General features: G+C 32.5%; 2 protein-coding genes across 2 annotated transcripts in view; one reads left to right on the plus strand and one right to left on the minus strand.

The window, feature by feature from the left end:
* LOC139530002 (receptor-type tyrosine-protein phosphatase alpha-like) overlaps positions 1-15,886 on the minus strand; it is a 517,312-nt gene that overhangs the window by 399,474 nt on the left and 101,952 nt on the right. The gene's annotated exons all lie outside the window — the stretch shown is intronic.
* LOC139482504 (uncharacterized) overlaps positions 1-15,886 on the plus strand; it is an 84,423-nt gene that overhangs the window by 47,438 nt on the left and 21,099 nt on the right. The window contains exons 17-18 of the mRNA XM_071266419.1: positions 284-625; positions 2,193-2,552. Coding sequence (XP_071122520.1) covers positions 284-625; positions 2,193-2,552 — 702 coding nt within the window. The remainder of the gene's footprint in view (positions 1-283; positions 626-2,192; positions 2,553-15,886) is intronic.

Consider the following 15,886-nt stretch of genomic DNA (forward strand, 5'->3'; position numbering starts at 1 on the left):
TATAGACATATCAAGATATTGCCTTGGATCAGGAGTTGCCAATGAGACATCTCAGCATTTAACTTCAAATTGTAAGCAATCGTAGGTAAATGTACGACTTTCAACATACTGTATAAGTTGAACCATGCATATAGGATATATTTCCGATACACTTATAGCATATATACAGGTTGAACTACAAAATACCTTTCTGAAATGAAACACTGCCAAATGCTTTTGCATGGGACGTTTTATAAAACTTTCCTTTTTCTGCATTCAATAACAAGATTATTATGTTTTTAAGCATTCGAAGGAGCAATACAGTTTCTAGAATACTACTTAAAAGAAGTTGGATCTCTGAACAAAATAAATAAGAATGGTAATTCACCGTTGCTAGTATTACTTGAAAAGTGTAAAAGACAAACAGACAGAAATGAGAAAACAGAGGACCAAATTGCCGACATAGCAAATTTTTTTATGAAAAATACTACAACTGAGGTTTTAGCTAGTGATGGAAATTCACCTTTGCATTTTGCTGCAGAGAGTGGTCTGATAAAGACTATAACAGTCCTTCTTTCATCTGGAGCTAATGCTAGCAGGCAAAATCAGCAGGGTCGCACAGCTCTTCACTCATGCTTAGAAAATCGTAAGTTTCAAAAAACACTTTTCCAATCATTTATATAATTATGCATAGGAACCCATAATATAAACCCTTCTGAAGATTGGATTGATCTGTACACAGATTAAATCAATAACACAAAAAATAGACTGCCAAAGACACTGTTTAAAATAGAGAAAGGGAATGAATGAGAAATGTGACACAGAGACAACACAGAGGCGGGCCTTAGCTGGCCCCTAAACAACAATGTATACTAGTTTAGTGAAAATGAACGTCACACTAGTGTATAGTATGTAATAGTTGAAGAATTTACAATGCAATGAAAACGAAACAAACTTACTTCATCGGGTTTTTATGCCTGCACAAAAAATCGGATGCAGATCAATGTTTTGTTTAGCTCATGGTACATTTTGAGCAACCTGAATTTTATTGTGCATCGTTAACATTTTCAAACTTCCAAAAGTACTAGTTTTATGGCTGAAATATTTTGATGAAGTTTCTGGCAACGTTCATTTGTCAATATTACAGAGATGTTTTTTTCGATTTAGTCAATTAAATTGCAACGCGTTGGCCATGGGTTGGTGGATTCAAGAGTTGTATCTTCTCCTAGCACCACTGTCGAACGCGTTTACTTACATCATTGTGAAAAGGAACAATCAGCTATAAATTACTCCGATATTTTTATATATTTTTAAATATTTGCTGTATGTATATATACATATATATATATATACTAGAACACACCCGTGATATCACGGGTCCGTGACTGAATTAAAGTATATAACTATGCGGAAGCCTTATTTTAGTATTAGTATTGTCATCTGATAAAGTCATGTCGATTAAAAGATACACAGTTTTTCTCTGCTTTCAAGTCTTTCTGTTTGAACCCGTTGAACTGGAACTTATCAGTTATTGGTAATATTAATTATTTGGAAAACAAAAGGTCCTGGAATGGAGTATTTTTTAATCAACAGCATTGTCCTATATAAGTTATAAATAAAGTTGAATTTTTTGCTTTGCTGTTTTACGTCATGCCCACTAACAAATTGAAACCTGTACCTATACGCCTTATTTTTAGTCCAGATTTTTAGTATTCGTATTGTTATCTTAGAAGACTCTTAGAAAGTCTTACTGATTAAAATACTACAATAGGTAACAATTTTACAATTTAGTAGTGTCAAATTAACCCTGTGGTTATGACCCGTGTATATAGCATATTAGTCCTGAATACAACGTTTGGTGGTGCGCCTGTCAGATGCGGAACGTACAGATAAGGTAATAGGTAACAGGTGAATATACTATTGGTATCGGTAGCGGACTCGACCTGGAACTTCTTAATTATTGGCAATATTAATTACGTGGAAAACAAAAGCCTGGAGTGGTGTAATTTTTAATCTACACCTTTGTACTATATTAGTTATATATAAAGTTGAGTTCTGTGATTCGTCGTTTTTACGTGATGACGGCTAACAAATTGGACCTCGTAATTTTAGTATTATAGATATATATTGCAAGCAAGACTTTAAATGGAAGTCAAATTCTCATATGTCTACATAAAACTATTCTTGTTTCACATAGATTTTATTTCTTCCAGCAAAGCCAAATATAGTTGAGGTTGTATCAAAGCTTGTGGAAAATGGAAATGCATCAGTTGAGCTGGAAATATCTAGTAAAACACCTCTTTACCTAGCAACAAGTCTTTGTAAACCTTATTACTCATCCAATAAAGATATGCGGAAGCTGCAGTCAAGAGTAGTGGAAGTTTTAATTCAAAATGGTGCTGATCCAAACCGTCATAACAAACGTCATATCCCTCTGTTATCTGCTGTACAATCTGGAGATGTGGCGACCGTTTCTGTTCTCATGGAAAAAGGAGCCTTTGCTAGTGTTACAAACGAAAAAGGACAATCAGCTCTTCATGTTCTTTTCAGTGAAACGTCAGACTACGTTAAAGGTTTGTACCGATGTCAAGGCATTTCATATAAATTGCTTACTTCATACTCTACATGTTTTGTCTTGTAAAAGTAAGTTACCTTAATTCACCTATCTATAACAAGTCTTAATTGAAAACTACGTTCAAACCTATGATTGCGTTGGATAACAACCGCAATTTTTATACGTGTGCTTGTAAAACAAATTGCGTTGTAGTATATATATATGATGTTACCGACTGTATTGTGAGCGGAACAGGACACAAAAAATCTAGGCTTCAAACTTTCTATGTTACAGTCAACTCTTGCAACGTTACAAATCAGATGTCAATTCGTGTAGATCTGAACAATTCCGAATATATGTTAGTGAACATAAAATTGAAGTTGCATACCTCTTTTTAATATACATCAGTTACAATATTGGACATCTCTACTCTTTTCACTATAATTTTTCCTATTCAAATTGTATGTACAAATTTAGAGCATTGTTCATAATATGTTTCATAAAAGAAAATGAACAACGTACATATGTAGATACAAATATCTACTTTTAGGAAGTGATATAAATTTAAACTTGCTAAAGTCGACAAGCAAACACTCAAATAGTTCTTTAACAATTGACATTTACAAGATAGTTGATTTCTTATATTGACAATATATTCAACACGTGTTTCCGACAAGAAATATAATATAAATCCCTATAGATTCATACTGTGCTCCGCGTCATATTAACTCGGTCTAGGGTTCCTTTAAAAAACAATAACAAAAATACCGAACTTTGAGGTAAATTCCCTAAGCAAATGACAAAATCAAAAGCTCTAACTCACCAAATATATGAAACAAAAGGATACAAACTGTCATATTCCGGACTTAGTACTTTGATTTTTTTTATGTAGGAAATGATAGATTAAACCTGGTTGTACTTGTGCGACATTTGCATAAAATTTGAGGCAGACCTCATGCGAGAGCGTTTATAGAAAAATAAAAAAAAACGCCTGTATTTCACTACAACGTTTTAATACATTTTGGGACCTTATTTATCCTTTAGAACTCGAATACATTGATTAATATTCTGTTTCAAAATTATTTTGAATCCAGATTTTTCTTAGGTGTTATAAATAAAGGCAACAGTAGTACACTACTGAGTATATCGATTGAGAGAATAAAAATCCTGGTTATAAACTAAACCTGAGATAAACACATCATCTAAAAGGGAAAAACACCGAAACATTAATAACACTTAGGTGCAACTTAAAACCAAAATGACAATGCAACACACACAGAAACGAACTATAAGATGACAACTGCCATTTGTTTTACTTGGTACAGGACATTTTTAGAAAACAAGATGAGTTGAACCAGGTTTGCAGAAAGTCAAACCTCGCACTTTTGTTGTCAACGTTAGATATAACACTAAAATGACAACATTACATAACAGGACTACAGTATAAATAAATGCAAGAACATTCAGGACAGAGAAATATACAAATAAACAATACAACATGTACAGTAGGATTTTTGACATGTTAATAGTTAAAGATACCAGGCTTATAATTCAATACATCATCAAGATTACCCTTGCCTTGGCACCACTTTTTGAAATTGTATAAATACTTAGGATTTTCTTATCCAAGGCTAGTAGAATACTTCTTACTTTGCAAATAGTAAATTCATAAAATTGATCAATAATTGAAATTCATTTCAACACCAAAGTGGTGACTAACATCAAAATAAAATCAAACACGTAACAAAAAAACCCAGAAAAGAGCACAAAATAACCATGCCAGGGCCGTAACTAGCTCCTTTTAATACTGAGGCACAATATATTCGCCGATCGCAGCGAGGCGAAAAAATTTTGGCGAGGGGTCTGGGGGCCGCTTAAGGCCCCCATAAGGTCTGAGAAAAATAACGCAAAATCGTGTATTCTGAGCATTTCCCGGACTCTTTCTTACATAGAAACGCAAATCATTTTTAGTTATTTTTTCGACAATATTCTGGTCTCAAAGCAAAAACATAGATTCATTGTTATTTAAGACTTTAAAGTTTTAGGGAAATTCAAAACATTAAAAGACCGATATGTAGGATAAAGCAAAAATCGTAATTCTCATAATCATTAATACCGGATCTGTCTGTCTGTTCTTGTCTTGTATTGTTCTGACTTGAGATTTTTTATGACTAAATTTAAATATAGTGGCAGTCATTAGTGCAGTAATATACGTTAAATACTAGTACTGCTCAAGTCGACACTAGGGACCATATTGACCTTGTTTTACGGTATTTATGATTCTTTCATTATTGAAGACTATCAAGATGAAGAACAGGAATAAAAACTTTGACCATTGATCATTTTTATTTTTTTCTATACATTGACATTGTGTGCGATTAGCTCCCGTGCACGTGTACTTCATATTCCTTTATTTTCTGTTAAAGGGTCTGAACACGACTTAATGAAAATTTAACCCTTGAATGTAAAAGGTCATATGGCAATACATTGATGTTTTTTTTTCAACAAATTATTTGATACCGGGAAATTGGTGGTCTTACTTTAATTTAAACCATGTCAGCTATCTAGTTTTATCCACAGGCGCTTGGGTATATGATACAGGTATCAACTTTACTAAATACTATTTCTAGGCATATCAATAAATACTAAAATACTATATATAGCCGATAGCCCAGCAATACTGGTTGACCCCATATTTTATTTATATAAATATAATAGATATACACAATATACATGAAGCATAAGTATCAATGCACTCTAAATAAACTTTCATAAGGAATTCTTTAGAAAAACGAGTAAATTGTGTTCAAAAATATGGACTCTGTCATAAACGATCCCGCCGCTCAGGAAAAACCAATCAAAACGAGTTACCTCGGTTCGAACTCCATTTAAACTGCAGTCAAAAGACTACATTTTAAATAAAGTGGAAAGTTTTGGAAACCTGTGTCCAAACCCAAATGCTCGGAAGACCGTCTCGAGAGGTACACTTGGACTGTGTATAACTGAATACATATACCATAAAGAATAAATAATAAATCAAATTACTTTATAAATCCCTACTAAATACAAATTAGAATAACAATTCAATTGAAAATGAAATTTATTTCACTGTTGTCCAGTCTGATGCTTGGCTAGAAGTGACCAACAAGGGAAAATATTCCCGCTAAATATCAGTATCACGTGATACATGTATGTATATACGTGTACATAAGAAGTACCCGTATTAATAGTATTCACTAGTACCGTTATTACAATAATTTCCCACTATGCTATCGAACCGTTGGAAATTATAAGTATCAACTTTACTAAATACTATTTCTAGGCATATCAATAAATACTAAAATACTATATATAGCCGATAGCCCAGCAATACTAGAACCACAAAGAAAGGGCGGGCAAAGTTCAGTTTACAACCCAAGTGTTTGTGAAACTGACATTCTCTTTTCAAATGTATCATCTATGTACCCGTCCTTACTTGTGTCGGACTTCCACCTCCCGTGTCTTTTAATGCACCTTTCGTTCACATCAGACTGGGCAGCAGCGGTAGCACCGCCTGAACGAAGAGAATGTAAACCTAGATTAAGATTAGGGGCGACAATTCTAATTCGTTTTACAATATTTTCTTTAGCTGATGTGTAACTCATCTTCTTGTTCTTATGTATCAATTTTGCTATACCCTTAGATTTAAATATAGGTCTAAAAACAAATAAATCAGAATTCTCATCTAGACTAGTTAACTTAATATATCTATTGTACATTTTAAGTGGACAAGCTAAAGTGCTACCTTTTGAAATCAAAATTTTATTACCCTGTCGGTATTGATCAGTTTTACTACGTGAAATGTGTATCTCTAAATAATCATCGAAAACTGTGATATCTTTACATTTTAAAGAGCTAAGCTCATCGTAACGCAAAAACCCCGAATAACCTATCAAAATCATGGTCAAATCACGAACTATCAATAAATCTTCTGAACTTTCATACAATGAACATAAATCAATAAGAATATTATTGTTAATTGGATCCTTTTTGACTACTGGTCTACCGTTCAAACGTTTTACAGATTCGGTCAGTGATTTAACATACGAATTGTTAGTAGGATCATTGAAGCCATTAAGCTCATGGGTCCATTTGATAGAATATACAGCGGAGTCTATTACACTGGGAGAACAATGTTTGTCAATAAGATATGTCAAATAAAGCGCGACATGAACTGGGTTAGCAGGTAATTCTGACATGTTGTGTTCATTAATAAAAGTTTTCCATCGTTTGAAACCATAAAAGTACTTTTTACTGGTATTTTCGGCTTTGGATTTCACAATAAAGCTAGACATCTTGTTGGCTAAATTCCTAAGTTTGTTGTCCTGTGATATACCACTGTTGTTTATGGCAGCCTGGACGTTTTGTTCCAATCTTAAACCTGCAAATAATATTAATTACATTAAAATTCTAGTTTGATTGCTAACATATGAAATCTAAGAATACGTTCACCAAATACGCCATTTTTACCACTACCTTTAACGACTGAGTGCTCTTTTGGTAAAAACTTTGTACCTTTAATACATTTGGTGAGATTGTTCGATGCGAATAGCAACGGCCAAAATGGAGCTGATTTCCATTCCGGTATAACAAGCGTGTTGTTGGCTTTGTCGTTTTCTACTTTGCGTACGACCATGGAAATGAGTGATGGTGGTGGAACTAACCAATTTGTTTCTGTGTTCCAGTTTTGACTAAATGCGTCAACTGCTTCCGTACCGGGATACCATATTTTAGAGTTAAATCGTTCACACTGTGTATTATAGTGTGTGGCGAATCTGTCTATTGTATATGGACCCCATAAGCTATTGATTTCATCAAATATATCAAAATGAATAGCCCAATCATCGTGATCAGTGTGTCGACTGAGTTTGTCTGCGTGTGTGTTGTTCTCTCTCGGAACCCATTGTGTAATTATGTTTATATTGCTATCAACACAGGTTTGCTTCATGGCAATAGCTATATCTTGTAATTTCTGTTTCTTACTTCCTACTCTCAATATGTGAGGTACGTTTTGATTGTCTGTATAAATTTTGACGGTTTTATCACTAAATGTATTATCAAAGGTTTGTACAAACCTATTGACGCATTCTAATTCGCGCCCTGTGGAACTTTCGTTCCTTTCTCGTAATGTCCAGTTACCGGACATTTCCTTACAAACAAGTTTTGCATTCAAATCTGAGGTTAAATAACCACCAAAGCCTACATCTGAGGCGTCACAAAACATTTCTATATCAACAATATCAAGCTGATCGATTTTACAAATGTCGACTCCAGCATCATTGAGCTTTTGCAATGAAATAGACCAAAAATGTATTTCATTGATTGCCTTTTTGCAAATTTTGACTGGTCCATCCCAACTTGCTCTACCCATGATACAATCATAAAGGCATCTAGTGTTCAATCTAACTAAGTCACCAATGACTATCTGCATAGATATCAACTGACCTACAATGCTAGCTAAAAATCTAGATCCAAAAAATTCCACCCCTACGTTTGTTTCGTCTATTAAAAATCTAATCTTTTTCTCAGTTTTCATAATTCTATCTACATTAACAAATATTTTACCTATATTTGTATCACAAGTATACCCTAGCCATTTCAATCTCTGGCTTGGTAACCAAAAACACTTCTCATGTGCTATCAAAAACCCCAAATTTTCTAGTTTAAATTTAACTATTTGACTGCTCTCAATGCATTTTTCAAAATTGCTATCTCTACCCAACCCATCGTCTAGAAACATCATTATCCTTTTGCCTTCTGATCGCAAATGCTTAACTACTTCTCTGAGTACTTTTGTAAATATGTACCCTGCAGTTGATATATCGAAAGGAAGAATATTGAAAACGAAATATCTCGTATTTCCATCAATATTCCAAGCAAAACCTAAGAAAGTTCTGTGTATATCTGAGATTTCCAAATGATGATAAGCAGATCGAATATCGAAACTAAATAAATAATCTCCTTTTTGAAAGAGATCTCTTGCTATCTTAGTATCCTCGTACTTGTACCTAAATTTAAACAGATGTGGATTCAAATGCCTACAATCTAGTACTAATCTTGGTTTATTTTTATTAAATGCCACTGTAAGTGGATTTACTACAGTTGGTTTAGAATAAACCTCAGAAATGCACCTTTTTTTAAGAAGTTTGTAAATCTCTTCAACAACAAATTCTGCATTGTTTAAAGATGATCTGTTATTTTTCAAATGTTTAACCTCTGGTTCCGTTTTTAACGGTAACTTATACCCGTTTTCAATAACATCAATAATATGTGTACTAGTAGTAATAGTTTTCCATTCATGTAATTTTGACCTCAATTTACCTACAGGTGAGACAGGTATATCAACTTCTAGTAAAAAGTGATCACCAATAACACTTGGTTTCGATTGAGTAATTTCTATCGTATGTTTATCTTCTGCTTTGTTTACATTTGAACTGAATGAATTTTCAGCTCGACCAATATAACATTCTTTCATATTATTATACAAATTAGTACATTCAAAATTTTTAAATATACTTATCTTATCTTTCTTTTCAGGACAATCATTTGCCCAATGTCCCCTGTTGCCACAATTGAAACATCTCCCTGTTCTCCAAGTAGGGGTTGGATCTCTCTCTTTGATAGAATAGGGCACTTTCCTGACCGTCTTCGTTGACTTCTTTATCTTATCTGACTTGTTTCTACGTTCAGCTCTATTTTGCGCTCTTATCATCTTCTTTTCATCTTCGGAGTCGTCGGCAATTGGATTAGTTGTGTACTCCTTCACGATTCTCCAACCCTATTCGGATGAATCAGCGAGTTTAATGAGTTTCTGTCTGTCTCTTACAATTGTCATACCTTCAACAATCTTGTCTCTAGCTTGATGAATAGAATCTACGGATAAATCTGGTCCGTCTAACTGTGCTTTTGCTTCCGTTAACTTCGTCAGGACTTTAACCTCATGCTTGTACTGGTTTTCGTTCCCCTTCCGTTGGAAAGTATAGTTCTCCGACAAAGTCTCTTCAATCTTGGACATCTGGGATTGACTGATATCTCGCTGAGACTGCTGGATATTTCCCTGGAATGTGGATAGTCTGTTATCTATCAAAGCTATGATTTGGTTAAGGGTATCTTGTTGTGAAGCAGATACTGCATTTTGTACTTCTTGGACAATTACTTGCTTTACGGAATTATCTAAACCGGGGTCCGTCATATTTCACTGTTGTCCAGTCTGATGCTTGGCTAGAAGTGACCAACAAGGGAAAATATTCCCGCTAAATATCAGTATCACGTGATACATGTATGTATATACGTGTACATAAGAAGTACCCGTATTAATAGTATTCACTAGTACCGTTATTACAATAATTTCCTACTATACTATCGAACCGTTGGAAATTATAATTATTTTTATTTTTTTTTTTGTTGATTAAGATATTCAATTTTCTATATTTATAATACATATCTATCACTTCTGTGCATATCTCACCTACAGAAAATACCTAATTTTACAATCCATACTAAGAAAGATTGGGTATGGTTTTATATACAAGAAGGCAGTTTCGTATTCTTTGATATCAAGTTCAATTCTCCATGCAGAAACGACCACTTTTTTCTGTGTCCAGTAGCATCATATATTCTTAAAATATTTTCTCGTATAATGCCTGGACATCGGTGGACATGCAACATTACACAGTGTGACACGTTTACAAATGAAAATCAACACTCAGAGTAGTCATTAAGTAGGACAATAAATGAACAAAAGACAAACCCGGGACACAGAAGTACAAGCAATAGACCATCAACTCTGAAAACCAAAAGTAAAATAGAAACATGGATTACGAAAAATATGCAGGGGCGACATCGAGAGTGAAGAGAACTTGCTTCTTGCAAGACACTTTCAGTGAAAACAATTTGATATGAAGACAATCATATGAAGACATTCTTTTTTTTTTTTTTTTTTTTGAAATTTAAAACATGAGGCATTTGCCTCATTTGCCTCAATGTAGTTACGGCCCTGCATGCATTGTTACCGACTGCATAAAGCTATAAAGGGACGTTGCAGGTAAAAATGCCGCAAATTTTGAACATTTAAACATTGATATAGTTTAACATCAAGTTTTTAATAATGGTGCTTGATGTATAATATAAAAATTACAATTTAATTAATAAAGAATTGTGTTATTAAGGTAGCACAATACAAAGATTTTTCAGCCCCAATCAGACATCTTTAGACTGATGTAATTCCACTCATCTTTCTTTAAATTTTATAAATGAGGTACAAAAAGAAAGAAGAAGGATTAATCTTTTAAATTGTGATAATTTCATTATGACATAATTATTACATAATTGATTGTTATGTAATAAGTTGCCATAGTGTGATGTCCATACTTAAAGGGATTTAACTTCTTTGTTATTCATAGCATCCCAAAATATTGTATAGATTCTTGCACAACACAGTTTGACCTCCAAAACTGTGTCTCAGATTTTTCCTATTGTATTTCATTCTCTCATAAATCTTCAATGAAGTTTGCAACTTTAATTCATAAGAGACCACTAAATTCAATTGGGTATAAAATTTGTTCTATTGATGCTTTTGGAATTCTGAGACACGTATATGGAGGTCAAGCTGTGTTGTACCAGAATCTATAAAATATTTTGGGATGCTATGAAGAACAAAAATAGCTAATATTCATGAATTATACCCTAGAACTATATATAAAATGTGAAAGACTGGATAATTAAAAATGCCTACTTTTTATACTGACATATAAAACTTGCATTAATAATAGAAAATAGGAATTATTGCATATGTCTATAGTAACACCACTGACCTTTCAGTAACTACGATTACACAAAAGTATAACCATTGAAAGCAAAATTAAAATTTTACTTTTATTAAGAGCCAATCCGCCAGAAAAAAATGCATAATCAGAAAATCGTCCAAATCGACAATCACAACTTGACAAATTTTTATACATCATCTTAATCCTTGACATAAAATAAAAGAATTTGGCTACTTATTTTCCCCAGAATCGTATCTATTTTAAGTAACAGCCTCATTTGCATAATTCTGTAAATTCATAATGAAATCAAGGAATAATACAACATTTTATGCCTTTTAAGAAATACCCAAAAGCATATTAAATGGGGTAGTTGAGTTTTTAGAGTAATGTCAGCTAGAACCCATCCATTTTACTATGTTATGGTCAATACAAATGAAAATTTATACAATTTGGCACATTGCCAGGAACACGGACACAAAGGCTGGATTTTTCATACTTGAATTTACATGATTTTTACTTGCTTCTAACTTGCAAGACCCATTCCGGATATGTTTGCAACTTACATTGGTTTTAATTATGGTGTATGTTTTATATTAGATCAAAATATTAAGCTTGGCAAATGACTATTACATGTTAATTTTTGCCTTGAAAGAATGCTGATTTTAGTCCCGAATTTGCACATTTTGATTTTGATTTTTATTAAATTCTAAATACAATTGTAATAAAAATTGCTCATAAAATCATTCAAAAAAGTAAAATAAATTTGTCTAAAAAAATTAAATAAGACGTTTTTGTACTGCAAGTGCAAAAATCAATAAATTGTCTGAAACCAGGGAGTCCATCTTTTATGCTCTTCCATTGACTTATCTCCCTTGGGTAAAATCTCAAACATGTCAGCTCCCAGTGATGGATATGGCAGACAAAGTTTACAGCGAAGTTTGCCTCTTTAATAATATAGGAGGAGTATTTTGGCTATCCCAGCATTATTCATCTACATATTACAAAATATTTAAGATATCTGAATGCACTAAAGACCAAAATAGCATTTCCAAAAAGAATAATTACTGCCAATGCAAGAACAATATTTTACCAGACAATAATCATAGTTTAGTGAATAAACATGATGAATATTGATTGGAAAAACAACTGAAAAAGTGTTCTTACATTTCAACTAGCAAAACAAAACCATTTCAAAATCATTTTTAGTAGAATAAAGTGAGCGAGTGGAACCACATTGAAGACATAATTTGCATCTGCTTGCACCAAAATTGAGATTTAGAGTGTTAAAACTGTCTGCCGCATTATAAATGAATAAGACACTCTCTCTACCTTTGTATTGAAACCAGCATTGGTAACCAAATATATTCGTACAGATACAGACTACTATTCATCTCAGAAGTCTGAAAAATACTGAAAACTATGGTGTAGAATTTCCAAAAGGACTCCTTATTTTATATAAGACGAGGAGTGGTTTATTTTCCTATGGTTGTTATATCATCTCGTCTTAGACATGTTAAAATATGCTTGAAGTACAGAGGACTTTTATGGAATTCATTGACATTATAGTCAAGCAAGCTGTCAAAATCCCGTCCAACTGTCTTCCAGCAAAACCAAAGCTGACCAAGGATCTTCACCACTTCGTGACAGGCTGTATACAGGATGAGTTATTCCACTAGGAACAGGTACAACTCTTAACAATCATTTTTCATTAGTTCCTCATATAGTCAATCTGAAATAAGGGACCAACATTTGATACATTAGCCAGTTTAAAAAAAAGGGGGATGGGGTTGAAAGAGGATGTGAATATTCTTTTACACCTTACCTGTTTCTAGGACATCTTATTTATTTCCTATAGCCAAGTGCAAACAGATAATATACTGTAAATTCAGAAATTATTGCAATGTTTTTAGTATTGCGTAAAATTTGAAAGGGTTATAATTGCAATAATTAAAACTCACATTTTGAGTATTTTTTATATATTTATCAAACAGGATATTTCTGAATATCGCAAAAGTTAAAATCACATTTCAGTCTTAAATTATAAAATCGCAATAATAAATCCAAGCAACATTTTTTTGAATTTACAGTATATCCCTTTTTCAAATGTACCTCATGGCATGAGTCTTGGGACCATTTGATTACAAAAAAGAAAGGGGGAGGGTTAGAATGGTCAAAATATTTATGTGCATGTCAGATAAGGACAGAATTTTAATTGTTAAGCTATTAACCAGGGTACAATATACCTGATTCATGTATATTAATTTTTTGCTTAAAAAAACAATTATAGACCATAAGCATGATAAGCATGATAATAATCAAAATTTATTTCAACATGTTCAACATTAAGCAGGACAATATGTTTTTATTCCCTTACCCTAAGTTATATTTTAAGTTTTTAATGGAAGTAGTACATGTTCAGCTCTTTGTTTACTAAAAAAGCTTTTATCTCGTGGAAAAGCCTCATAGAAATACATGTTTTACATACAACATACTGTACATGACACACTAGACAATTTTATCCAGAGAATAATCTTGTTTAATGATCTATTATACAATGTAGGCCATGGAGACTAAAAAATCAAAAGCATTGCAAACTTTTGTAAAGTTCTATTTTAGGACCTTACATGTACATTGATGTACATGTATGTAATGTATGTAGATTATTTATAGAGCCCTCAGCCCTTTTTAAAAGAAACAAAAAATACATGCACAGTGATGCTACATTACCCTACATTTCCTGTGATACATAATTGAAGAATTATTTTATAGTTAAACACTTTTCATTTGTAGGGCTATAATAGATGCAAGCAATGCTGATGATTTTTTGTGAATGTGACAATAGCCAAGTCAAACTAAATACATGTATAGAACAAGATACTGGTAAGATATTAATAACTTATATATTAATTTAACTGTTTGTAGAATAAAGTAATCATAAAAAGTATATGTAATCACCTATATAATAATTATACATGTTATACATCAGTTTTATTGAACATGTCTTTGTTAACTTGGTTTTCCCATTGAAAAATCACTTTACTAATTTAATTCGTAGTACGAATAGTAATACATATGTAGGGCGGCTCCTTTATTTTCCATTCAATAACTAACAATGACTAATGAACTATTCATACATTGTACATTCCATTTTAGATATAAAAAAGGGGAGATTTTTATTGATACTTTTGAAGATATTTCACCTGTAAGATTAATTGATTGGTTGTTGGTTTCTTATGTCCAATGGCAAATAGTTCATGCATGTTTACACAAATGTATTAGGACAAGAACAGATTAAAATAAATACATTATTTGGGTTCTTTAATATGCTAAATTGAACAATGTATTTAAATTTAAGATGTTGCAATAACCCCATTTTAAATTGTTTCACGTTGATTTCAAAAATGGTTAAAAAATAATATTCTCTACAAAAATTGAATTCTTGAGGTTCTTTCATAAAAAAAATGCCAATGTTAAATATTTAGATTTTTAATTTTGGTCTGGTTTTTGAATTTATCCACATTTAAAGGTCCAAAGGATCCAAATTTTAACTTAGTTTAATTTTAACGAAAATTGAACTCTTTCATATTTAGGGTTTTTTTGATATACAGAAATAATCAAATATCCTGAATATGGATTTGTAAATATGTACTTTAACTTAGATTTATGATTTTGGTCCTAGTTTTCAGGTTGGTTAAAACAGGTCAGGGTCCACCATTTAACCATGTTAACTGATTTTAACAATAAATTTATATATATGCTGAATCCAAACTGTAATTAGTTTTTATGCCCCACCTATGATAGTAAAGGGGCATTATGTTTTCTGGTCTGTGCGTCCATTCGTTCGTCCTTCCGTCCGTTTGTCCCGCTTCAGGTTTAAGTTTTTGGTCAAGGTAGTTCAATCAACTTGACATTCTGTACACATGTGCCCTATGATATGATCTTTCTAATTTAAATGCCAAATTAGAGTTTTTACCCCAATTTCACGGTCCACTTAACACAGAAATGATAGTGCAAGTGGGGCATCCGTGTACTATGGACACATTCTTGTTGGGCAATGTTATGAAATTTATTTACATTGAAGTTCAAAGGGTCCGAAATTTAACTTAATTTGAAAACTTAATTTGATTTTATGCTGAATCTATTAAACTATATCTTTATACAGGTAACATATTTATTCTGTGTTAGAAACCATATTTTTTTTCAAATATTTAATCCTATTACAAACTCAGAGCTGTACCATGCTTGAATGTTTTGTTCAAACTTGCATTTTTTCTTCATCTTCCATAAAATTTGTCCTTTACTTAGATAACTGGTGTTTTTTTTTAAATTAAACTTTTATGAAAAGATTAGCACAATATGTGGATGATTATCTGATGGCAAACCTTTCCAAGATGGCCACCAAGGATGGCAAAAAAAAAGTTGTCATCTTTATTTCCTGTCAGTGGTATACACGTAAATGAACATTAGAAATATGCCAATGAGAACAAATGACATACAAGTAAAGCTATAGGTCTTCATATGCCATATGGCCTTCAAAAATGCACAAGAC

The sequence above is a fragment of the Mytilus edulis genome, chromosome 7, assembly GCF_963676685.1.
Source record: "Mytilus edulis chromosome 7, xbMytEdul2.2, whole genome shotgun sequence".
Taxonomy (NCBI): Eukaryota; Metazoa; Mollusca; class Bivalvia; order Mytilida; family Mytilidae; genus Mytilus; species Mytilus edulis.